We start from the raw sequence: 24704 nt of genomic DNA on the forward strand, positions 1-24704 counted from the left end.
CACAACTCTGCTAAAACACTAATGGTCCACGGTAAATACTTTATGCGAGCTATGCATATGTTCCCCAAACTTGACAGCATAAAATAACAGCTTGCCTTGGCAAGGAGTATGGTCAGTGGTTGCTTGAGGTGGGGAGGAGAGGGCTCACAGTCTCAACTTTCTAACAATTACAGCCATGCAAATAAGGAATGAGCTGATTCGTCAGGTACTGAGCTCCTTGACCGTGAAACTATGCAAGGAGAGGTTGGATGAGCATCTATCCTAGATATTGTAGAGGAGTTTTCTGCATTGGACACAGTAGTGGGGTGGGGGTTAGGCAAGTGTTGGGGGACCATTAGACTACCTATCCTATAATGCCCCCTCCAATTCCAAATGCTGGGAATTCTCCCTTCTCTGTGTGTTTTTTTCTTTTCTTTTCTATAACTTAAAAGCCCACTGACTTAGCGTTTCCTCCCCTCACAAGATGGAGGAGCACTGACAGTACATGGATTAGGCTCTGACTTAGTTGCTTATTCAATAGTATTGGTTTTAAGAAGAACCTAAATGTATAACTTTGTACTTTCCAGAGTATTTGTGATACATGAATAGATCTTGTCTGAAATAAATGTCACTATTGTACTCAATTATTTTTCAGTATAGAAGGTTTAATACCAACTGCAACTAGTATAAAATAAGAAGACCATTAAAGCTCTGGCAAAAAGAACACTTTTTTCAGCCTGACTACAACCCCGTTAGAGGCTACTGAGCATTTCACATGGTGCCCTGGGATTCACGAGTGATTATACACGAGGTTAAAACTCACTGGCTAACGCGCCATTAGGTTTTCAGTTTGTCTCCACAAAGTTTTTTTTTGTTGTTTTTTTTTGAGGAAGATTAGCCCTGAGCTAACTACTGCCAATCTTCCTCCTTTTGCTGAGGAAGACTGGCCCTGAGCTAACATCCGTGCCCATCTTCCTCTACTTTATACGTGGGACACCTACCACAGCATGGCTTTTGCCAAGCGGTGCCATGTCCACACCCGGGATCCGAACCAGCGAACCCTGGGCCACCAAGAGGCAGAACGTGCGAACGTAACCACTGCCCCACCGGGCCGGCACTCCACAAAGTTTTGTTTTCTTATATCATGAGCACTGCTTCCACTCATATTTTTTTTGATTGGCTAAACAAACTAGTTCCATACCCAATATTATCGTCTTAATTAGCCAGAGATTTAACTAGAAAATCTTGCCTTAGGAGACATGAGATGAGCAAGTAGCCGGATATAGATTAAAATTTTGCTGCTTGCTTCTGCTGTAATATTCCTGGACATTGCTGTATCTGGAAGAAAAAGTACCTCCAAAACAAATGTAGAATTCCCCCAGAGAGGGTTTAGAGTAGAGGCCTAGAAACCTGGGGTTTACAACAATGGGGCCCAGTTTGGGGAGAAGGCAGAGGAGGCCAAGGTGTTTGAATCAAAAAGAAATGTGTCTGAGCGAGTTTCTCTTTGAGTGAAATGCAATTAAATTGTTCCAGCCAAGAAGCAAAGTGTACCTTATTCAACATGTAAAGACTCAGCCTTTATTGTACAAACACTTACATGCCGATAATCTAGACACGAGGTAAAGAAGGTCATAACCCCTCCAGGTATCTTCCAGAAACTCCAGAAATTGGAACCAGAAGAGGGTGCGCCTACAGGGAAGTCTGCCCTCCCAGGCACGTCCCGTTTATCTTCTGTAGAGTTCCTGGCATGCCGTGCACATTAAGTAAACATTAAGGAACTTCCCTCCACTCATCTTAGTGGGAACCCAAGGGCACCATGACCTTAAGAAGTCTTATCCATGAAGAGCAAACAGAAAGCACTAAGGGGGCTGCCCTTCGGTACAGCCTGAAGGTTTACTAGGTAAAAACTGGGAGTCTCTGTTCTTTGAGAGTGCCAACGTGCCCCCTTAGCACCCAGAACATATTTCCAGGAATGATTCAATATCACCTCACTATTTTCTCTCTTTTGCCAAATTGACTCTCAGAAGAGGTGTCTTCCTTTTGCCCCTTCACCTCTGCCATCGCTCTGAGAAAGAAGTCAGCATTCCTGATAAGACATAACCAAAACAACAAGATGGTTTGAATTCCACTGAAACCAATTCATCACGCAGTGTAAAAAAAAACTCCTTCCCACTCTCCAAGTTAAACAATCAGGACAGGAACATAGACTTTGAGAGAGAGAGAGAGGACAAAGTCAACTATTCAAGGGCCGAGGCAAAGAGTAACTTTAAAAAGATCACCTTGAAGTCCTGGAGATGGATAGTGGTGGTCGTTGCACAACAATGTGAATGTACTTATGACACTCACTTGTACACTTAAAAAATGGTTAAAATGGTCAATTTTACGTTATGTGTATGCCTTAGTCTGTTCAGGCTGCTGTAACAGAATACCACAGACTGGGCGGCTTATAAACACACACATTTATTTCTCACAGTTCTGGAGGCTAAGTCCAAGATCAAGGCGCTGGCAGATTCTGTGTCTGCTGAGGACCCGCTTCCTGGTTCACAGACAGCTGTCTTTTTGCTATGTCCTCACATGGCAGAGGGGGAGAGGGAGCTCCCCGAGGTCTCTTTTATAAGAGCACGAATCCCATTTTTGAGGGCTCCACTGTCATGACTTAACCACCTCCCAAAGGCTCCACTCTCAAATACCAGCACATTGGGGATTAGATTTCAACATACGAATTTGGGGGACAGATATTCAGTCTATGTCAGTATACTTTCTCACATTTTTTTTAAATGGGGGAAAAAAAATCACTTTATAAGCCTTCAAGCAAGACCCTTTCCCCTCCCCACCTATAGTGAAGGACAAGTTGAGATGGTTAAACCTCGTAACGGTTTCTCATTGGAATAAAGGCTACTGAACTTGGATGGAAGCAACACCTTACATCACCCATTGTCAGAGTCTCAGCCCCACCTCAGCTGGGTCTGGGGAGAGCTCGTCCATCAGGGAGGCATTGCACACAGAATCCCTGACCCACCTTTAACCCTGGATCTCTCAGTCAACAAAGAGAGAGATTATCCTGAGACATGACTTGGAGAGGACTAGCGCCAGCACCCCTCTGCAGGGATGCCAACTGCATTTCAAAATAAAACCCCAGGTTACAGAGGAAAACATGGAAAAGTTAGGTATGGGTTCAGGGGCAAAGGGCATCTTATTGGAAAAAATACATACAAACAAAATAAGAATCACTACAAGAAGGTATCAAGATACGTGCTTATTTCAAAAATATGTAAAAGTGGATGCCATAATAAAAGGGAGCGCAGTTATTTCTGCAAAAGAAGGTTTAAGCTCCAAATTCCACATTAACATATATGACGCTAACTGCTCTTCTCTTGGTGTATCAATTTCCTAATCTTCAAAGCAGAAAAATCCTCAGAACCTACTGTCGCCTGTTCAGAAAGCCAAGATTACAAAAATGAACACCTGTGGTCTTGCTAAACAAACAAAACCCTGCCACAAAATGCTGTAACTTAACTCATACCTTGATGGCACATCACTCAACGAGAGCAGAAAAGTAAACATTTTCTGAAATCAGGATGGTTTTCTTCGGCTAGACAGCCACCACATGGTGGTTATTTTCTGTCCTAGTTTTACCATAAAGAAAGACCGGCTCTGGCTTATTTGCTTTGGTTTGACAGATGATGGTCAAGTGTAGCATTGAGATGATATCCTCACTGACCTTTGTAAAGGAAAACAAGGCAGCATCAATTTTCCTCGCTGAAAATGCTTCTCCTTGCTTGCCTGGGGGATTCGTCAAAGCCCTTTGCCCTTTGTCCTCCAAAAGATAAATAAAAATAAAGCAAAATGGGTACCACGCAGCAAGAGCTGCCTGAAACAAGTTTGAGAATCTAAACTCAAGGCTAGCAAGATGTTTACAGTTCCGCAGAATGTACTGAAAAAGTAAATTAACGCTGTCTCTTCTGTTGTTAACTTCAGTCAGAATCTCAAATGGGGTGGGTATATGATAATGCTAGACTCTATTTAGTTAAGGGTCAGAAAGTCCTGGAGGGGCACAAAGACTTATTAGCCTGATAATATTGCTCTTACCATCTATTCTGATCCTGACGGAGCCATTTCACAGGAAAAGAAAAGTTTACAACATTATTTGGCTTTTCACATACTAAAAAAAAAAGTAGGACTGTGACCCTAAGGACAATAATGGTCAGAAACAGATTCTAGACTTGTTCTATATGGACTGTGAGGGCCCGGGAGCCAGGAAAAATGATTGTCTGGCTTCACATGGTTGAATGGGGACTCTAGAAATGAAATGACTGCCCTCTCCATTCAGCTATCAGGAAATTATAAACACAGCCAAGCTTTCCTCAACGTAAAATGGTTGGGGAAGAGGAGTGTTCTTGTTAATTGTATATCCCAGTTGACTTAGTAAGATTTTCCAAATACAACCCACTAATTTTCAAAAATTAGAATATCAGGAAGTATACTTCAAATCAAACTCTACTGAACACCATTTGCAGTTTACTGACGAATATATAATAATGATAATTATCATTATTATAGCAGCCACCATTTATCAAATGCTTGCTCAAGATCAGTGGTTCTCAAACTTGAGGAAGCATCAGAACCACCCGGAGGGCTTGCTGAAACTCACATTGCTGGGCTCCATCCTTAAGCTGTTTTTTCAACTGTGGTAAAATACACATAAACTAAGATTTACCATCTTAACCCTTTTTAAGTGTCCAGTTCCGTAGTGTTAAGTTCATTTACACTGTTGTGCAACCAATCTTCAGAATCATTTTCATCTTGAAAAACTAAAACTCTATATCCATGAAACAACAACCCTGCATTTTCTTTTCATGTGCTTAGTGGCCGTTTGTATATCATCTTTGGAGAAATGTCTATTTAAGTGATTTGCCCTTTTTTAAAATCAGGTCATTTGTCTTGTTGTTGAGCTCTAGGAGTTTTATATATATATTCTGGATATTAATCCCTTATCAGATAGGGGCTGGCCCTGTGGCAAAGTGGTTAAGTTCGCGCTCTGCTTCCGCAGCCTGGGCTTTCGCCAGTTCGGATCCTGGGTGCAGACATGGCACTGCTCATCAGGCCACACTGAGGTGGCGTCCCACATGCCACAACTAGAAAGACCCACAACTAAAACATATACAACTATGTACTGGGGCAATTTGAGGGGAGAAAAGGCAGAGGGAAAAAAAAAAAGAAGATTGGCAACAGTTGTTAGCTCAGGTGCCAATCTTTAAAAAAAAAAAAATCCCTTATCAGATAAATGATTTTTGCCCACATTCCTGAGTTTTTTATTTGGGGCCTGAGAATTTGCATTTCAAACAAGTTCCCAGGTGACACTGATGGTCCAGGGGCCCACAGTTTGAGAACCACTGCTCTATGGCACTATTGTTTAAGCACTTTACATATATTATCTCATGTAAGACTCACACTATCATCATTGTTTTATGGAAGAGAAAATGGATGCTCAAAGAGGTAAAATTTGCTCAAGGTCATTCCACTAACAAGTGGTAAAGCAGGGGCGTTCGCTGGGTCACGCCGACCTGGCACTGTGCTACACCATCATCTCTGCCACAATAGGTCAAACGAGGTTCACAGAGAATATGACCAAGTCGATGGACTTGAGAGAACAGATGATGCCTTGCAAGCTCTGTCTCTCTCTCTTTAAATCAAGACTAAAATCCGGATCTCTTTCTTTGGACGTTATGTTCTGGCTTCATTGAGATGAGTTAATAAAGCAAAACGAATCCACTTTAAGGCAATAGCGGAAATGGAGGTGATGGGAGGCAGGGGTGGGACACGCCACCAAAGGACAGACTGACCTGATGGATGAACTCGCTCAGGGCTCAGTGTTTAGCTTTGGTAGATTAGGCAAGTGTGGTGCCTTCCTCCCAAGGCTGTCTGTGTTTAGACATCACCCTGACAGCATTCAGTCAGGACCACAGCTAGTCGATAGGGGCCTTTCTTTGTGTGCAGGGGGAAAAGGCCCCTTGGGACTTATGCAGCCAGCACATCCATGCCCAGCTAGGGCAGCAAGGGGGTGGGTTCAGTCCCTGTGCACGTTTTCAGTGGGCACTGACCAGTGAGCTGCTAGAGACAAAGTATGATAAGGTAGAAGGAGTCATCACCACTGTTGCTATAGCTTAACAACCTGATGATAAAAGGTGGTGTTACTGTTGATTAAAAGGGTATATAAGGCCTTACATATATAGGGACTATATATAGCCTTCTGATTAGTCATTTCCATGGATAACCAAGGGCTGGTGGTAACCTAATATCCAGGATGGTTTTTGGTTGGTGGTTTTTGGTGAGGAAGATTGGCCATGAGCTAACATCTGTTGCCAATCTTCCTCTTTTTTGCTTGAGGAATATTGTCCCTGAGCTAACATCTGTGCCAATCTTCCTCTATTTTGTATGTGGGACCCTCCACAGCATGGCTTGCTGTGTAGGTCCACACCCGGGATCCAAACCCACGAACCCCAGGCTGCTGAAGCAGAGCACGTGAACTTAACAACTACAACACTGGCTGGCCCCTCCAGGAAGGTTTTAAGTACGTAGGATAAAAGCAATTCCTAGTTTAGTGAATTCATCAACTTCAGCGTGTACCTCACGTCCTCGTGCCCAAATCAGTGACTTATTCTGATGTAAAGCTGGCTATTTAAGGCCAGCCCTGAAACTCTATCCCTTATTAGGCATGAGAAAAAAAATCCACCTCTCACAGAAACCAAGCCCAACAGTATTCTCGCGGAACCTGGGGCTTTGTGTTGGACTTCACAGCTGCAGAGCAAGTGTGGTGGTTCGCAGCCACTTATAAAGAGAAAATGTGGAGGTCCCCGCATGAAGACATGGGCTTTATTCGTCTTCAGATGGTGACAGTCCTCAGAGCCACCACAACAAAAACAGAATTAAGACGAAAAAGGAATTCAGAACCTTCCTTTGCTATCCCAAGCCTGAGAATCTTTTCAAATTTAAATGAATATCTGTCAAACTAATTAAGAGAAGATGCAATGCTCTCCTTCTGTGCTCAGTAGAGAGCAACTTACTGGTCATAAATTCCTCAGGGAGTGGGAGTGACTGGGTCTCCACACTCTTGCTTAAGATCCCCCGCTTTGTTTATCTCCAGGTCGGCCTGTTCATCTCCTAGACCAGAAGGACCACAAAACATGCCTTGAATCAAGCTTTAATTCCATAAGACAGAAATGGATAAGATTATGACGAGATGTTGCAACTGAGGTTTTTAGTCAAAAAATCAAAAAGGAGAGAAGTGACAAGTAATCATTTATATCTGAGTGGCATCTTTTTTTCCAAGATGTTTTATATTTATGAGCAGATTACAAATTTCAAACATTTCATACACACACACACGCGCGCGCGCGCGCACACACACACACACACACACTTGACAGTTTTCCCACCATTTTTGCAGATTTTGAAGTTGAGACTCAGTAAAAACAGATCTGGTAAAATACACGCAAATTGTATCAGAGTCTGCATAGAGTGTAACCCAGCAAGACCATTAGCTGCATACCCTACAGCATTTACTGGTCTCCTGCCAACCACCCAGTACAATACTATATATCAACTTAATGTATATATATGTAATTAATACTTCGAGTAACTGCAGGCAGAGATTTTCACCCCCATTTTACAAATAAGAAAACTTAGATTCAGTACAATTATCTTGTACCACACTAGTAAGCAGCAAAGTCAGTAGTAAGCGTGATTCTTAAAAATATTAGTTTAATATATGGCATTGCACCTTTAACAAATTTTTCGAAATGAAATGATAAAGAATGATTCCTTATCTAAAATTTTATTATTGGTAAGAAATCTGATAGTAGCTATTAGAATTTCCACCAAATGTCTTTATGCCGCTGAAAATGTATTTTTCCCTTCTTCAGCAATTCCATTAGCTTTTTCCTACTGGTGTCACTTAGCTGAGCTGCACAGTTCTCTCAATGACTTGGGCAGTTCTATTTAACCATTTCTTTATTATTTCTCCCTTTGGCTATTTATATCTTAAATAGGATTATTATCATTTCTGCTTCCCTAAATGAGACGGATGGGTTACACTTACCTGCTCTCTGACAGCATACTCATAGCTTAAAGGGATACCGAATAGCAAAAGGGATACAGAATTTGAGGCTAAAATGCCAGTCAGACTCAAACCTAATTTATGGTGTTCATTATTTTTCCAACTTTTCTTGGGGTTTCTATAATGAGAGCTATTCTCTTCCACTAACATGCAATAAAATGGGGCTTCAAAATCTCTCTTCCGGGTTGAATGTCACTGAGCTGTTTCCTGGGTAAATCTCAGCTTCTGATCTCTCCACTCATGTTTTTAATCCAAGTTCACTCTGCTGATGCCGTGAGGCCGTCATCTCCACTGAGGCTCCAACACTGCTGACGTCATCGTGAAACAGGGCTCACTGATCCTCCTGAGCAATCTTTCCACAGAAGCCCTGATGCTGATGCTCTTGCCACCAAGGGACATGACTTTTACAGCCCATGTTTGAGTTTAGAGGAGGGTATTTTAATCCAAGTCAGTTTAATGTCTACTGGTAAGGCTTTAATCAGTCCTGAACCAAACATGCGTCTATTTCGCCCCTTGAGGAATTCAATCCAAAAGCCACATTAGATTGATTTTGACATTTTAGAGACAAATTGTACCTTAGACATCAACTAGTTCACACTTTGGGTGTTAGAGATGAACAAATCCTTAGCTTTATATACTCAAGTAATTAGTCATTTATTTGAAATTCAATCTAGAATGAACAGAATTCCCAGACCCCTTATTTTGAAAGCAATATCAGCTTTGTCTCACAAAACTTATAGTTTTAGTGTTTCTACATCCGTATTCCTCCCACTTCCCCATACTGCTTTAGGTGGTTATGATTTCAACAGTTTCAGACACTAACAATTACTAACATCAATCCTTGAAAAACAATGTTTTCCAATATTCTCAAGGCATTCCTTAGATGGATGGTGATCCTTTTACATCTTAACAAGAAAAGTCAGACTTTCAAGAGATCATTGTGATCAAGCACCTTTGTTTACTGGAATAACACAGGCAACGTAGATATCATGCTAAGGAGGAGGTACATACCTAAAGGATGCAGTTAAGATCAACATCAATCACATATCTTTACTTAGGAGAGCAAGTGAGATAAGTTTCTGGGAAATAAGCTGAAACAAACCAAAGCTATAAAATCATCTCCACCCATTTACGCACAGTGTTTTGATCCTATCCTGTGTTAGGGACAATATATATGTCAGCAACTTGACATAAATACAGCCATATCATCATTCTATAAAGCACAATGATCCAATATCCCCAAGTATCACACAAGCTAAAACAGCTGAAAGCATCCTCTTCCTAGGCAACCAGAAGCCTGAATTCTAATCCACGTGCCCTGTTGCCTGAAGACTAGGATGCATTGAGACTTGATAATCCAAGATGCTGATCTTATTCTGATATTTCACATGGTCATACTGCATAGAAAGCCAGAGGATTCGGTTATAAATCAAAACATCTCTGTCTGGTTAGTTCCAAAGTATGTGTTTTTAAAAGATAACTGTCTCAAGGAACCCAAGGTGGTCAAAGTTAGGTGCATTTATAACACATTGGATTTGCACAAGCTGCAGTGGCCCCATCCATCAGTCTCCTGCTTAGTACAAATACAGGATAATAAAATACCACACAACATTAATAATGATGACAATGAAAACAACTAACACATTGAGCACTTACCTTGTGCTAGTTACATGCATTAGTCCATTTAATCCTTAAAGTCACCCTCTGAGGAAAATACCATTATCCTCATTTTCAAGACAAGGGAACTGAGGCACTGGGAGAGAAGTGATCTGTCCAAAGTTCCAGAGTCACGGAGAGTCAGTGACAGAGCCAGGATCTGAATCCAAGCAGCCTGGCTCTAGCGTCTCCCTTCCAACTCTCATGTCATATTTGCACAGTGGATTCCACTCACGTATCTAGAGATGGACTAACAGTCATCAGAGCGAAAAGTAGTTTGTTTTCCTACAGGCTGAACAAGAGGGATTCAACTTAAAGACCATTTCATGTAATTGATTACGTTTATTTATTGTACCCAAATTTGCTTTTGCCCACTATTTACCAATATACCTCCAGTAGTAAGCCCCAGAGCGGGGTAATCTTTGAAAGAGAAAACAAAAGCTTTCTACAGAGAATAAATTCAAGAAAATTGACATATGGCTGCAGTGGTCATTTATCATGAATTTATATATTTTTGTAGCTTTCAATAAAGGCACAATTAAATGCACAGCAAAATTTAGACTGATTTTATACCTTGTAAGATATAAATACATAAAATCTGGGGGGAAAGCCCTCTGTCCAACTTTTTCTTTTTGAGATAACATGATTACCTACAGGACTTTCTTAAAGATTTTCTTTTAGCTATTCTTAGAAGCATTGATTTTTTTTTTTGTATCATGAGCAGTACTATCACAGGGGTGAGGTTGGAAAGTACTCAACAGCTTGTGAAATAAAGATAATCAAGGAAAACAGAGAAGAACGAACAAAAGGAAGGTTCTGTGATTGCTCCTGCATGGCTTCACACTCGGCTAGTATCTGAAAAGCCAGCTTTCCCTTTCCCTGAAGGAGAGTGTTGAAATATGAAGGCATTCCCTCACCCAGCCTCTCTCTTCTACTCCTCGCCTTATCGCCACCAAACAGCTGTGTGTTCCCTGAGTGCTAAACCAACTAGTTGAAGAGTGAACACTTTAGCCAATCTGGTGGTTGTTTTTTCCCCACTCACAATCTCCCAAGCAACTGGCCTGATGATTTTTTGAACTGAATTGTCTGATAATTTGAGAATCATGTAGAAAGAAGACAGGCCAGACTAAACCTATAAGAAGGTATACCAGTTTTTACCCTATACAGACTGAGGAAGATAATTCCAATTCTCAGAAAGCAACAGGAGGCTAATTTCTTGCTGAAAGAGACAGTCTAGTTTGGACAATAACCACATGTTGCTCCCAACAGCCATTATTTCTCTCAGAGTTTCTCAATATTGGCACCACTAGGGCCAGATAATTCTTTGTTGTGAGGGGCTGTCCTGTGCATTGTAGGATATTTAGCTACATCCCTGACCTCTATCCACTAGACGCCAGTCACACACACCCCCAACTCCCCTATTGTGACCATCAAAAACATCTTCAGACATTGTTAAATGTACCCTGGGGGGCAAAATCACCTCTGTTGAGAACCACTGACAAATTTTTAACTGTCACTGAAGTTTCTTCGTTCTATTTCATAGCAAACAAATTCTGGATGGCTAATTTTAAACATTTTGAAAGCTGTTTTCTTTCTCAAAGGCCTGCCAAATTTCATGGTGGTATGAAAAACAGACTTGCCCCTTTTCCTAGTCTCTGACTCTGTCTGATTCTCACGGTTGCCTCATGAGGACTCAGCAGCAATCAAGAACAATAGTAGTTCAAGCTTAAATATGTATTTCCTATCTTGGGCACTTTAACAATATTAATTTCCGAATTCTCACCACTCCCCTTTTACAGGTGAAAGAGGCACACTCGTTTATTTTCAGTTACAGTGCAGCATAAAAACAGCTTTACTTTGTGAAAGCATAAAATGGGAGCATTTACAAAAATATCACACCTATGGGCAATGAAAACGGGCAGGCCCATCAGGGACATTCCAGAGCAATGACCAGTTACAGTCACTGAGCATCTTATCAAGACTGTTTCTTGATAAGAAAGTTAAGCACATTTTCTTTGGGCGTAACTGGCTGATGAAACCACATTCTGGTAGTTAACGATAAATATTCTCCGTTGAATTATTAAATGTAATATATCAAGTGTAGCTTCAGCGGCCTGTTGTATCCTAGGAGAACATCTTGGCCATGTGAAGGCCGAGAGTACCGTACTTCTCTGCCTTCTTCCCAGTGGTTTCCATAAGCTAATGGTATGCTTCTCTACCCCAAGGATAATCAGCCCAATATCCCAAGGCACATAAGGAAGGAGCAGGCGGTGTACGTAACCTGCCCTCTGACTCACACGGCATGCACTTCTTTCTCCTCGGGCCAATCCATAAAGAAGGCAACATGATACATAGTCACCATCTAAGAGACACATAGGCCCAAGGAATTAAAGTCTGCAAAAGCAAATGGTATCCTTTCTTAATGTCTGAAGACTGCCATTAATAACAAGAACAACAGCAATAACAATGGCCACTTCCACCACTACCACCTGTGACCAGCACGCCACCTGCCAGGCCCAATGCCAAGCACTTCAGTTTCATTATCCCTGAACCCTCACAACAACTTTATGAGGTAGGTCAGAGTTCCCCCACTTTACAGATGAGGCTCCTAGAGATAAGCATCCTGCCCAAAGTGACAGAAGGTGATGAACTTGGAATTCAAACCCAGAACCTTCAACTCCAAAGCCTGAGCTACTGCACCATCATGACAAGCACAGGGAGACAGAAAGAACACTGCTGGCATGCCCACTACCAGGAACAAAACACACGAAAAACGGCTTTCTCCAAAAGAATGGGAAAGGGTTTGGGATAGTCTAGGTTTACATCGTTTCACTCTTGAAGAAAGGGATGAGGGTTACGAACTGGCTGTCTGCAGCTGGGCATGACTCTAGGTCCTCTCTTGAAAAGACTGATTATCCACTGCAGGAGGTTTTGCTGTACTCGAAAGGGGGAGTAACAATTTCTTTCAACGTCAGATGGTCATTCTCTGAAGGGGCACAGCTCAAGATCAGGGTGTTTTTCCTCTGTCTCAAAAGCTACTATCGAAGCCTTCCTTTTAATCTTTAACCACAACACTTATATAAGGAACTTTTTATTGTTTTCCAACAGTTAACAGCTCACCACACACTATGTCAAAGTTCTTGGGTTTATCAAGCTTTGCTAAGAAGCTATAACCTTCCTCTGAGCTGCTGAAGTTAAAAACTTGGGAGCCATTCTAATCGCTTCCCGCTCCCTCAAGCAAAGAGCCAGCCTGTCGTCAAGTCTACCTGTGCTGCCTTCTAGATAGCAAAGCCACCACCTCCTCTCCTTCCCTCCTCACTGAGCCACAGCCTCAGTGCAGGCCCTCACGATTTCTCACATGGACCAGTCCTCTCTCACTAGTTTCTTTTCCTCCAGATTTGCCATCTTCAAAACCACCTTCCAAAATGCAACTAGAAGGGCCTTTCTCAAACTCACATCTGATTTTGTCACTGCTCTGCCTGTTACATCATTAACTCTCCATCACCTTCAGGGTCCTGTTCAAACCCACAAGCATCCTCACGTATGCTGACCAGTTAAAGAACACCACATACATTCAAATCAGGCTACCCGCCCCCCCCCCCCCCCCCCCCCCCCGTCCCCGCCACATGGCACCTTGTGCAAATTAGACAAAGGCACCTCCTTCTCCAGGTGGATACAGCTGCTCCAGGGAGCAAAGCCTGGGCTGGATTTCAGCCCTGCTCCTGCCTCATCTCCACCTGTCTTTAGCAGGTCACAAGCGTGCAGTCGGCCCGCAGCCCCGACTTAAGGTGCTGTCCAAGCACCTCTCTGTTTACGTTGTCTAGAATGCCTTTACCCACTAAATCCATCCACCTAATGCCTATTCATCCTCCTAAAATCAAGACAATCATCCTCCCACAAGAAGCTTTCATCCATTCTGTGATACCAGAAAGACTTCGTCATAGCATGGCTGTTACAGATTTTCTGGCCTATTTCCCCTACTAGAGGCTGCATCCTGTGAAAGCAAGGACCCTGTCTTTCAGACCTGCACACCGATAAAGCCTAAGACAGTGCCTGGGAGAGTGCAGATCAAGAGTTGCTGAATGTCAAATGAATGATGCCTCTTGCTTTCTTAGCCTTGCCATCGTGTAATAAGAAAGTCTCCCCACCCTGACCCCCAGCAATTTGGAGATTAGGTCACAGGGTCCGCTTCCTCAGATTACATAATCCCTACTCAAATAACAAGAAGCCAGATCTCATTTACCAATTATTTCATTAACCTGTGATTAAGAAGAACAAACATCTTGGATTTCAACTTCCTGTCCCCTCCTGACAAGTTCACTAATACATCTGTCACTGACCATTTTGTCCTTCCCCAGATCTCGCTCCCTTCTTTCATCTTCTCCTCCTCCCAGACTTGTTCTACTTAACGAGAGCCATCCAGCTGGACGGGGGGTGCCTGGGAATCTGTGCTCTCTACTTTCATGAGTGTTGGACATTTTCATAACAAAAAAGTAAAAATAAATATTAAAAAAATAAAGAGTTATCTATACTGACTGAACCACAGGCTTGACTGCTCATATTTCTGCTTTCCATGGGATTTTCCTCATTAGTCCTATTTGGCTCTCCCAATTGGCCTGCGCCTGATGGCCACACTGATTTCATTTATGACTTTACTTGCTCTCCTAGTCTTTTCCTCCTCAAATCCCTTACTAATTCCCTCCTGATATGAATCTGAATTCTCTTCTCCTATTTAAGTCAGCCCAAAGGGAGTACCAGACTTTAACTCCCTATCAAAGACACTTGTATATCTGAAATCCAGTCATTTCACTTATGAAAAATAAGTGGCCTCACTTGGGTGGCCTCTTACACAGAACCCTTTTAGGAAGCCTGAGCAGGTATCACATTTTAATCAGAGATCCATGTTATTGTCTCCCTGCTCACAGTTATTCTAGGAGAACATGGTCCTGACCAAATCCCCACTGAGAGGGTGAGGCTGGACCAGCTCCTCCCCGGCTACAAGCAGATCTGCTCAGGTTGTCCCTGTGGAACTTGGAACTGGGGCTCAGAGGCTGAGTTAATCAGGCTCGGGAGCTGTGAGGACATATGGAGTAGAACCCAACGATGGCGCCTGGTGAGCCAGGGCGACATGTAAGCCGATGTGGGAGGATAGAAACCCAGAAGCTTGGGGAAATGCATCAGACAGGATTTTGTTGTTGTTGTTATTGAGTGAGTTCTTAAGTTTCGGGGGTTTTTTTGAGGAAGATTAGCCCTGAGCTAACTGCTGCCAAACCTCCTCTTTTTGCTGAGGAAGACTGGCCCTGAGCTAACATCCGTGCCCATCTTCCTCTACTTGATATGTGGGACGCCTGCCACAGCATGGCTTGCCAAGTGGTGCCATGTCTGCACCCGGGATCTGAACTGGCGAACCCCGGGCTGCCGAGAAGCGGAATGTGTGCACTTAACCGCTGTGCCACCGAGCTGGCCCCAGTTCTTAAGTTTCTCTGTGAGTTCTTTGAAAGCAAAAATGGGAATTTCTTGTGAGGGCTGAGAATGGAGATGGCCTCAGGGATCGAAAAATATTGTCAGGTTCTTCCTCACCCTCACGCTATCCGGCACCAACTCTTTGGATATATCTGTGTGTGTGTGTGAGTGTGTGTGTGTCTGTTTGTCTCTCTGCCTCTCTTTCTCTCCATATAACATATATATATCACAATTTTTTATATATATATCACAATTTTTCCTCAAGAAACAGGCTTCCTCTTCAGTGTGTGCATGGGTGGGCAGCAGTCATGCAGAAAACAACCACAGAGCAGAGAACTTCAGATTTACTTCAACCCCTATTAGCTACTTGAAAAGAAAGCAAGCTTTGGATTTATATATACAACCTCGGGGGAGGACTCTGATTTGCCTGGCTTAGACTCGTCCTTATGATGGTTTACTCAATGGTCACTGTCTCCCTCTTCCTCACAGATATAATTCTGATTCCACTGCGGGAGCAGATGACTATGTACTCAGGAAGGCAGATCCTTCCACAGCCCCAAGAGACGAATCATTCTTGATCTCCACCAATCACGGTACTCTGACTCCCCCGCCAGTTACTAGTATGGGCATGGGCATAGGACACAATCCTATATAATGGGATCTGACCCAAAGGAAAGTTTCTAGGAAGGTTTTTGGAAAAGTGTTCCTCATTCTTGATAAAATACACAAAAGAGGGACTCCTTCCTGCCTTTGGACAAAGTTATGTGAGGATGTGATGCCTGGAGCTGCAGGAGCCATCTTGTAATCATGGAGGGGGCAAATCTGAGGATGAAAATCATTATGATAAGGATGGTAGAATGGAGACAGATAAACCTGGAACTTTAATGACATCACTATGCTATTAAATTGACCCTGGAACCATGTCTTCCAGGAAGCTAGTCTGCAGGGAAATAGAACTGACGTTCAAAGTCAACTGAAATGAGGGACTATGCTGCCCAAGGAGAAAGTGAATACCTGCCTACTTGCCAAATCATAATAAAGATGAATGGTTATTGACATCTTACTATGTATCAAGTGGTGTTCCAAGCTTTATATGTATTACTTCATTTAACCTACACAGCCCAACAAGCTAGATACTTTCACTATTCCCTACTTTTCAGATGGGTAAACAAGGTCCAGAAACATTGAATAATTTATCCAAGGTCACAAACTCAGCAATGCCAAGATGAGAACTCACACCCTGGCTTCTGACCTTACCATTAGGTGAAAGTTTGAAGTGTTCCTGACTTCCTGCTCTTGGATTCCATAAGCTTCCCTTATATCTTTTCAAAGAACCCTCTTTTCATTTGAGCTGGTCTGAGTGGGTTTACGTTCCCTGTCCCAAATGTTCCCTGAGGCACTGGTATTGGCCAGACTCAGGCTTTCTTTCTCCAGCTCATCATAAATCTGAGAGTCTTGATGTCCACTTGTTAAATGCACTTAGTCCAAATCCCACATGAAAAGCCAGATTTAGTGGAATTCGTGGTTCCTTGGTTTGCTCCTTTCCCAAGTGCCATGTGGCAGGAGTTAGCTTGGGGTCTTTTGGGGGCTCTATTTCTAGCACACTATGACATTAATTAAAACATCAATGAGCACCAACAAGGGATGAGAGTGTTCACACCAGTTCAAATAACTGTCCTACTATATCCTCACCTCTAATTTTGTCTGTTTTTAACTTTTCAAAGTTAAAGTGTTTGCATTGAGTGACATCCAGCAATCGTACATGTCTCTGTGGCTCTGTGAGACCAAGAAGGCATTTCTATGGCCTTATTACTGTTTATTCATGCCACACCCTCAGTTCTCACTCATTCAACAAATATTTGAGTATCTGCTATGCCCCAGGCACTACGCTAGGCACTGGGTATCAACAGCTTAGGTTCTCTGTCCTCATACAGGGTAATAAAGTCTAATGATATGCCGGATTATCTTTTTCTCTAAATCAATAGGAGAGCCACAACATAGGAAAAAGGTGCACAGGACTAGACAAAGCATTTTGTGGGCACATCCAATGTAGCAGTGACGAGCAGAGACCCTGCTGCAGACTACGTGGGTTCAAATGCCAGCTCTGCCACTGCGGGACCTTGGGTTAGCTATTGAACTGGTAGCTCAATTGTTTAACTTGTCAAATAGAGATTAAAACTGTAGCTTTGTCATAGGGTTGTTATGAGAGTTAGCATTTTTCTAAATCATTGGGAACATAATAAGTACAAAACAAGTGTTTGTTCAAAAGGAAAAATGAACTGCAGTCTATTTTGCTTCTACCCAGTGATCATAACCAAGCAACTTTGCTGCAAGCAGTGGCGCTATGATAACATGCTAACCCGGGACCCGGGACTCTGCAACAGGAGCACAGCATTGTCGCTGTCGGAAAGGACTGGGGCTCCAGGCACCAGGACCAGGGGCTCCACTGCAGAAGGATGACTCCCCTGGCCTCCACCCCTAAGGAAAATAGAGTCTCCACAGTCAGTTGTTACTTGCTCTGAGAATCCCCAAACTAAGATGTTGGTTAAAGAGATTTTAAGGTGACGTCCTGCGGAATTTGGTTTTCAATAAGCAGATCTTGGGAAAAAGCAGGACCAGAAATTAGGAAGAGATCTTAGAAGTCGAGCTGTAATCCAAATATTTGATAACCCCTTTGACTGTTGGTTACCCGGCCTCTCCTGGGACACTTTTAGATAGCCTTTTCCTTTACGGACCATTTCTAGTTATCATCAAGTGATAACTTTCTTTTATTGCTCCCAAACCCATTTATCCTGGTTCTGGAGCAAGGATAACCCCAATTCCAAATGGTGGTCTTCAAATGCTTGGAGAAGAGAATTCCCTCTCTTCTTCTAGTTTCCTGAGCTAGTCATCACTTGACATAAATTATGATCAAAATCCTCCAAATTCTAAGGAGGAAATGAATAGAATCTAGTGACTCAGAGGGGTGTCTAGGCAGATCATTTTGAGAGAAGGTCCTTAAAGCGCCCTGGAAAGCCAGTCTTGCCTCTGGGCTCTGAAGAGAAGGAAAGACATGGATTCCTGTTTCCACTACACCTGAAATAGGCTCCTCCCACCTTGAATCCTGTGGCCTAGAGAAGGGTGTTGATATCAAAACTCAAATATGAGTACATCGTGGTATCATGTGAATTCAGTGGAATTCAACAGGACTTTTGTAGCTGAAATTTAAACCAAATGTCTCAAAATACACCTGTCCCTAGAGAGTATGGACTTAGCACTTTCATAATAGAAACAATGGTTTAGCTTAAATGAGGCCAGTTTTTAAAAAGAGTTTTTCCCTCTGTATGTGTGAAGATATAGAATTGGGACCTTCTTAGGTGATAGAATTGAATACTTAAGAGGCCAAAGTTGGGAGTTCAATTCTCATAAGAACAATCAGCTTTGATCAGAACAAAGCTCTCTCCTGTGCTCACCGCGTTCTATCTTTCAATCCTAGGTAGTGGTAACAACAAACAAATAGACAATAGCCAACAATTACAGAAGATTTTCCATGTGGTAGGCACTGTGCTGAAGGCTTTGCACAAAGTATTTCACTGAAACCTCACAACAGCTCTATGAAGTAAGTTCTCATAACATTCATTCAGAGTAAAAGCCAAATGCCTTCCAGGGCCCAGAATGCCTGACCTCAGCCCCTCCCGCACTGGCTCTTCCTCGCACCTGTCATCCACACTTTCCCCAGTGCCTTTGCACTTGTTCTCTCAGCTGAGTGCTCTTCCTCAGCTCATCCCAAGGCCCAGTCTCTCACCTCCTTCAAGTCTTCCTTCAAATACCACCTTCTCAGTGGGGCCTTCTCCCACTACCCTTTACAAACTTGCGATATCCCCCTCCTCCATCATATACCATACGTCCCTGCCATGTTTTGCCATAGCAGTTAGCATTTTATAACCTTCAACACAATTAACTTATTTTGGGGTTATCTGTCTCCTTGACCAGAATATATGCAAGGATTTTTGTCTACTTTTGTTCACAACCCTAAACCCAGCATCTGGAAACACAGCTGGCACACAGTAGGCACTCCATAAATACTTATCAGATAAATTTTATACATGAGGCAATAGATACAGAGGGCATAAGAGGTCATGCTTTTTATAGAAAGAAAGACTTCATTAGGAACCCTCGTTCCAGAAACCAAACTCGAGTACATGTCCTTTTCCTGAGGGTGGGTGGCATTACCTCTGACCATCAGGGACAGTACATTAGATCTGAATAATACTTCATGAGTAGAAAGGCACACCAGCTATCAAGAATATACGAAAGTATTTCAAATGGGCACTATATTCAAGAATTACACGTGTAGCCACAATCACTTGTCGGAATATTTTGTGACTCTACTGGGAAATTTTATTTGATAAGACTTACGGAAACTACAAAATGTCAAACTAAAAACTGAAGAGGATATAAAAGTTCTCATGAAAATATTTTCCCAGGGTTGTACCACAGCAAGAGTGACAGCTTATAACACTATTTTATAGACGCCATTCAGGTTCAAGGATCATTTCCCGAGTTCCTTTTATGTGATTACATTTAACCTTCCTAACAACGCAGAAATCCAATTTGCAGATGAGGAACTATGCTCTCAGAGGTTGTGTACCTTCCTCAAATAGCCCAGTAAGGTGCAGAACTTGGAGTAGAATATAATTCTTTTGTCCCCATGCAGAGCGCCCCACCCACCCACAGCAGCTAGCTAGGCTTCAGGGGTCTACCATTTTATAGGATCTTCTATCCTGAGGAAGGAGCTCAGTTTTTGTAAATGGCTAACTTAATGCCTCATCAGCGGCAAAATAAAAAACTGCAAGTATTACTGCCCTCCCTCTTTTTCTAAGGTCTACTGTTACACAGATTCAAAAGATTCATATTGGAGCGCGTATGTCGTCACAGTAAAACGAGCGTCTTTGTCTGAAGTTCATTTCAGTAACAGCCAGGTTTCTAAAGCTCACATTATGACAGGGGAATAAATGCAGCTGCTGACAGCATCACCAAGAGCGACAAATACCAGAGAAATCTCAAAGCTCTGACCACTTTTTTCTTAACGATATTTTTGCCAATTATTCCTCCACAGCTTTGGACACTTGTTTTCACCTCTACCCTTTTCCAAAAAAGAATTCTACCCCAGGGGAAAAAAAATTAAGACCTCAAAACCCAGTACAAATTGCTCATTTAAAGAACAGGAATTAAGGCTGTGGGGGCTTTTCTTCCTTAAAAGTTCAGCACTCTGCAGAAAGAATCCGAATCCTGTCCTGATTCTTCCTGAGCAGTGGAGCAGTTTTGGGTTTTGTGTTAGTTAATTTTAATTAAAAAAAAAAAAAAAAGCACCATTCTTGAGAAGCTGTTGCTATGAGACTTCCTGGGCCTCAACAGATGGCCACAGAACAGTTCTCAGCCCTGAGCTCGGGGCTCTGAAGCCCTCCACTCAGGCATACCATTAACATTCCTGAAATACCTTCGGAGGCAATGCGGGCCGGCTGCCTTCAGACCAGCTCACCCGCGGCTCCTAGGCTGGCCTCCCTTGTCAAGGGGCCTGGGTTGAAATTTGTTATAAATGAATGATCAGGCCTCTCTAGGAAAAGGCCGGAGCAGAGAAGCTGCTGTTCTCGGTTTAGGCTTCAGACAAACTTTATCAACACAGCCCTGGGGTTTTGAGCTGTTCAGACAAAGGCGTGAGCGGACATACAAACACATGTGCACACACATGCACACACACTCATGCACGTGCACCTCACCCCGAACCCAATTAATTTCATTGTTTGTAAGCCTCTGACCCTCTCCCAGTCACAGAGTGATCCAGTTAAGAGAGCAGCATATTTTCGGACTGAAGCATTTTGAGTGCCCAGACAGAGCTGCGGAGGGAGAGGTTTAAGGATTTCTGATTTCTCTTTTGATGTTAAGACATGAATGAAAGGCGAAGTGCACGGCCTTCGAGTTTCTACTTTCTCACTAACTTCTTGGTGCTGTTGGACAAATCATTCCACTTCATCACCTTTCTCTCCCTTCCAAACTGGGATAACGATACTGACCTACATGCGTCAGATAGAGAAATTAATGAGCCATGATAAATAAACAAGGGAGAAATCATTGCATAAATATTCGGTCCGGAAGACTGGCCTCCACCACTGCCAGAAAAAAGATAAGGGAGGAACCTGGAGACCCACACCTTGGGGTCTAGTTGCTGGGCCCACTGTCCCAGGAGGGCTGGTCCAGAATACTGACCACGATTTTGGTGGGAAGGCTCTGCTGGTAGTTTTATGGGTCACTAAGGAACTTTGGAACTTGGAAAACCCGGAATACTAAACAGCCATAGCTTTTCAGGGTGGGGCTCATTTAAATTCCATCCCCAGGGGTTGTCACTTTCAAACCAGGCCTGGAGTGTGCAAGCGAAGTCCTACTTAAGCGTCTGACGCCAGTGTTCACTTGATCACTCGACGGGACATCAGAGCAATCCTACCAGTTTCAGTTCGTTAAGAGCTTTTCTCCCAATGATATCAGATGATACGCCACCAACACTGCACTGCCGCCCGCACTTGACGTCCGTTTTTGAATCCAATCTGTCAACTAAGAAGCAAAATGACTGGAGAGTGCTTAGGTTCCTGCCTTCCAAAATCATCCGTTTGACCTGAGGTGTGGCTTCCCCTCTTGTCTCCAAAATGCGAACATCAGGATTGCTCGAAGTTTTTTTTAAAACATGCCTTTTAGAGGTTTGGTCTAACAAGGAGTGCCAACTTTTTCCTATTAACCAGCGACATTCAAGAAGCCATCTATAGAGGACTGGAGATGAGAAACCTACGTCTTTTTCCAGTGTCCAGGGCTACAGCTTGCTTGTCCCGTCCCTCTGGCTATAACACATTGAGCATACGGCGGTTTTGCCCAGCTATTCAGCTTCCAGCTCACAGGTTCCTCCGATCAGAAAAGTCAGAGGCAAAGGCTGAGATCTGGGGCTGTTTGGAGGGAGGGAGGGAGAAGGAGGAAGGGAGCGGTGGGGAGAGGGAGGTGTCTGACGTACGCAGCTTTCATTTGCATAGCTGAACCTTTCAAGCAGAGCCAACGGGGCACACAATGTGTGTCTGGGAGCGGGGGCTGAGTGCGCTCTATTGTGCCCCATTGTGTGCTGTCCACGACACCAGGGGACCCTCACCAGGCCGCAGCAGAGGGAGCCTGGCAGGCACTCCACAGCTCCAGAAAGGAGACTTTTAAAAATTGTCACTGGGGAAAAAAATGAATTTAAGATACTTAATCCCCCACCCTACTCTAGCTATGTAATAATATTGTTCTTGGGATGAAATATATATGTGTGTGTGTGTGTGTGTGTGTGTGCATCTTAGTTATTAACAATTGTGTTAAATTACATATTTGGGGGTACTCTGTAGACATGTACAAGGGCTTACTATACCCTTAATAGGAAATGTGGGTTTTGTGACTTTACTTTTTAGCTGAAGATAAAGAGGTCTTCAACAAGCTCTCTCTTCCTTTCTGTACGTTTTTAGGACAATGGGATTTTTACGGATAGTTGTTGGGTTTTTTTAAGACAGTGATTAGGGCTAAGATGGTATTTATCCTTCCCCATACAAAAATGACTTATCCTAATCCAGGAAATCATCTTTGATTTATACACTTCCTAGCTTGTAATTCATAGCAAAGTTAGAATTTTAAAATTTAAATCAATGCTAAATATACAATATTTGTTTTAGCTTTCCAACATCCATTTCTCCCTAACTCCCTCAACATTTATAAATTCACTTACTATCTAGCTACCAACCAATCTAAGTTTTCAGTTATCACCAACCATCTGTACTATTTGCACACACATTATCTTCCGAATGATTGCTGTAGATTTAGGTGATGCTCACATATCATCCATGGGTAACGTCATTTCTGATGCTTTTATTCAACAAAGCAATCATTTTTAGTATTTATATTTCTTATTACTAATATGTTGATCTTATTATAGGAGAATGTTTTTATAAAGACAAGTTAGCTAACAGCTGAGAAAGACGGAAATTTCCAACTGGCTATAAACATTGGAAGAAAAAGACACATTTCAGGATGATTAACATCAATGACAAGTGAATGGTTTCTGAAGGCTTATCACCTCTTTTTCATCACCTCTATCTGTTCTCTCTACTCCTGTTTACTACTCTAGCAGAATCACTCAGAACTGATGAACGCCTTCGTTTCATGAAGGTGTTTATAGCTTTGGAATTAACAAGGTAGGAAATGGATTTATAAATGAAATGAACCTTTACCCATTTACAGAAAGTTTTCATTAAAACCCAAAAATCAAAGAGAAAATTACTTGCTTCCTATCAAGACAAAACAGGCAGGGGGCGTAAGCACCAGTTCCAAACCATGAGTGTTTTTAGCAACCTTGGATTATGAATCCTTGAAATACAAGTGTGCTGACAGCAATCCAAGAGGGAAGACAGCACGGTCCCTGAAGGACCTGTCAATCAACTCGCAAGTAAAATGAAAGCAGAGAACAGCTTAAGCTTGATCAGAATCATGGCTTAGTATTCCTAAGCATCTCACTGTTGCTCAAATTTAGGTGCTCGAATTTAGAATCTGACTCTCTCTTGAAAATAAGGAGGAGCCAAGCGAGCCAAGCAATGCAATCAACCCCCGCTGAAGTGAAATACACTAACTCCTCTATGTTGAACAAACCTTAACAAGAAAAACTGCCTTCAGATCACGAGAGAAAAAGTTAGACGGCTTTCAAAGTAAGTAGTAATTAGAATTAAACTATAAATGCTGGGGCTGCATGATGAGAAGGAGCCAAGCTATTCAGCCTGACTATATTATTATACAAGCCAGCATACATATTTGTCAGCATTAATTAAAAGTTACTTTCTTCCATCATCACTTGAGCTTCTCATCAAACAGGAAGGAGTGCACCATGAGGTGTCAATTGACTGCAAGGGTTACAGTAATTTGTCAAGTACCCCCCATTTACATATTTATTTATGCCTTGGTTTATCATTTTGCCAGCACACTTGACAGCCGCACATCTTAGGATTTCATCATAAGGGCCTAAACTAAACAACTTCCATGCCTCTCGTTAGTTTACCTTCCCAATACTGGCATTTCCATCAAGACAAACGTAGAAATAATGTCAAGAAATATCTGGTTTAAAACAGACTTACCTTAAGGAAGTCTAAGCCGGCATTTCCATTGTCCTCAGCTATCTGTTGGACAGCTCTGTCCAGCATGACACCGGGCCAAGCTGGCCCACCAAGGGGGCTCAGTGGCTTGGGGGAGAGGGCATAGAGGCACGATTCCGGCCCGGAAAGAATCCACGGGGGCCGGCCCCAGGAAGGCCGAGCTAAGACACAGGTGTCTGACACCACCAAGGCACCTCTGCTCGGAACCTGCAATCAAACGGCTGCCCTGATTAGCCAAGTACAAAAGCCAGTTCAGATTACTGCCCTCCTCCCAGCCAATCGCCGGCCGGCCTGCCTGACAG

General features: G+C 42.8%; 1 protein-coding gene across 5 annotated transcripts in view; it reads right to left on the reverse strand.

Annotated features, from left to right (window-relative positions):
* SHROOM3 (shroom family member 3) overlaps positions 1-24704 on the reverse strand; it is a 248835-nt gene that overhangs the window by 138847 nt on the left and 85284 nt on the right. Inside the window, exon 1 of one of the 5 annotated variants that reach the window (XM_023637914.2) lies at positions 24385-24613. The exons of the other annotated variants lie outside the window; for them this stretch is intronic. Coding sequence (XP_023493682.2) covers positions 24385-24450 — 66 coding nt within the window. The 5' untranslated portion in view covers positions 24451-24613. Of the gene's footprint in view, positions 1-24384; positions 24614-24704 lie in introns of those variants that run through there. 5 annotated transcript variants of the gene reach the window in all.

Source organism: Equus caballus, chromosome 3 (assembly GCF_041296265.1).
Source record: "Equus caballus isolate H_3958 breed thoroughbred chromosome 3, TB-T2T, whole genome shotgun sequence".
Classification (NCBI taxonomy): Eukaryota; Metazoa; Chordata; class Mammalia; order Perissodactyla; family Equidae; genus Equus; species Equus caballus.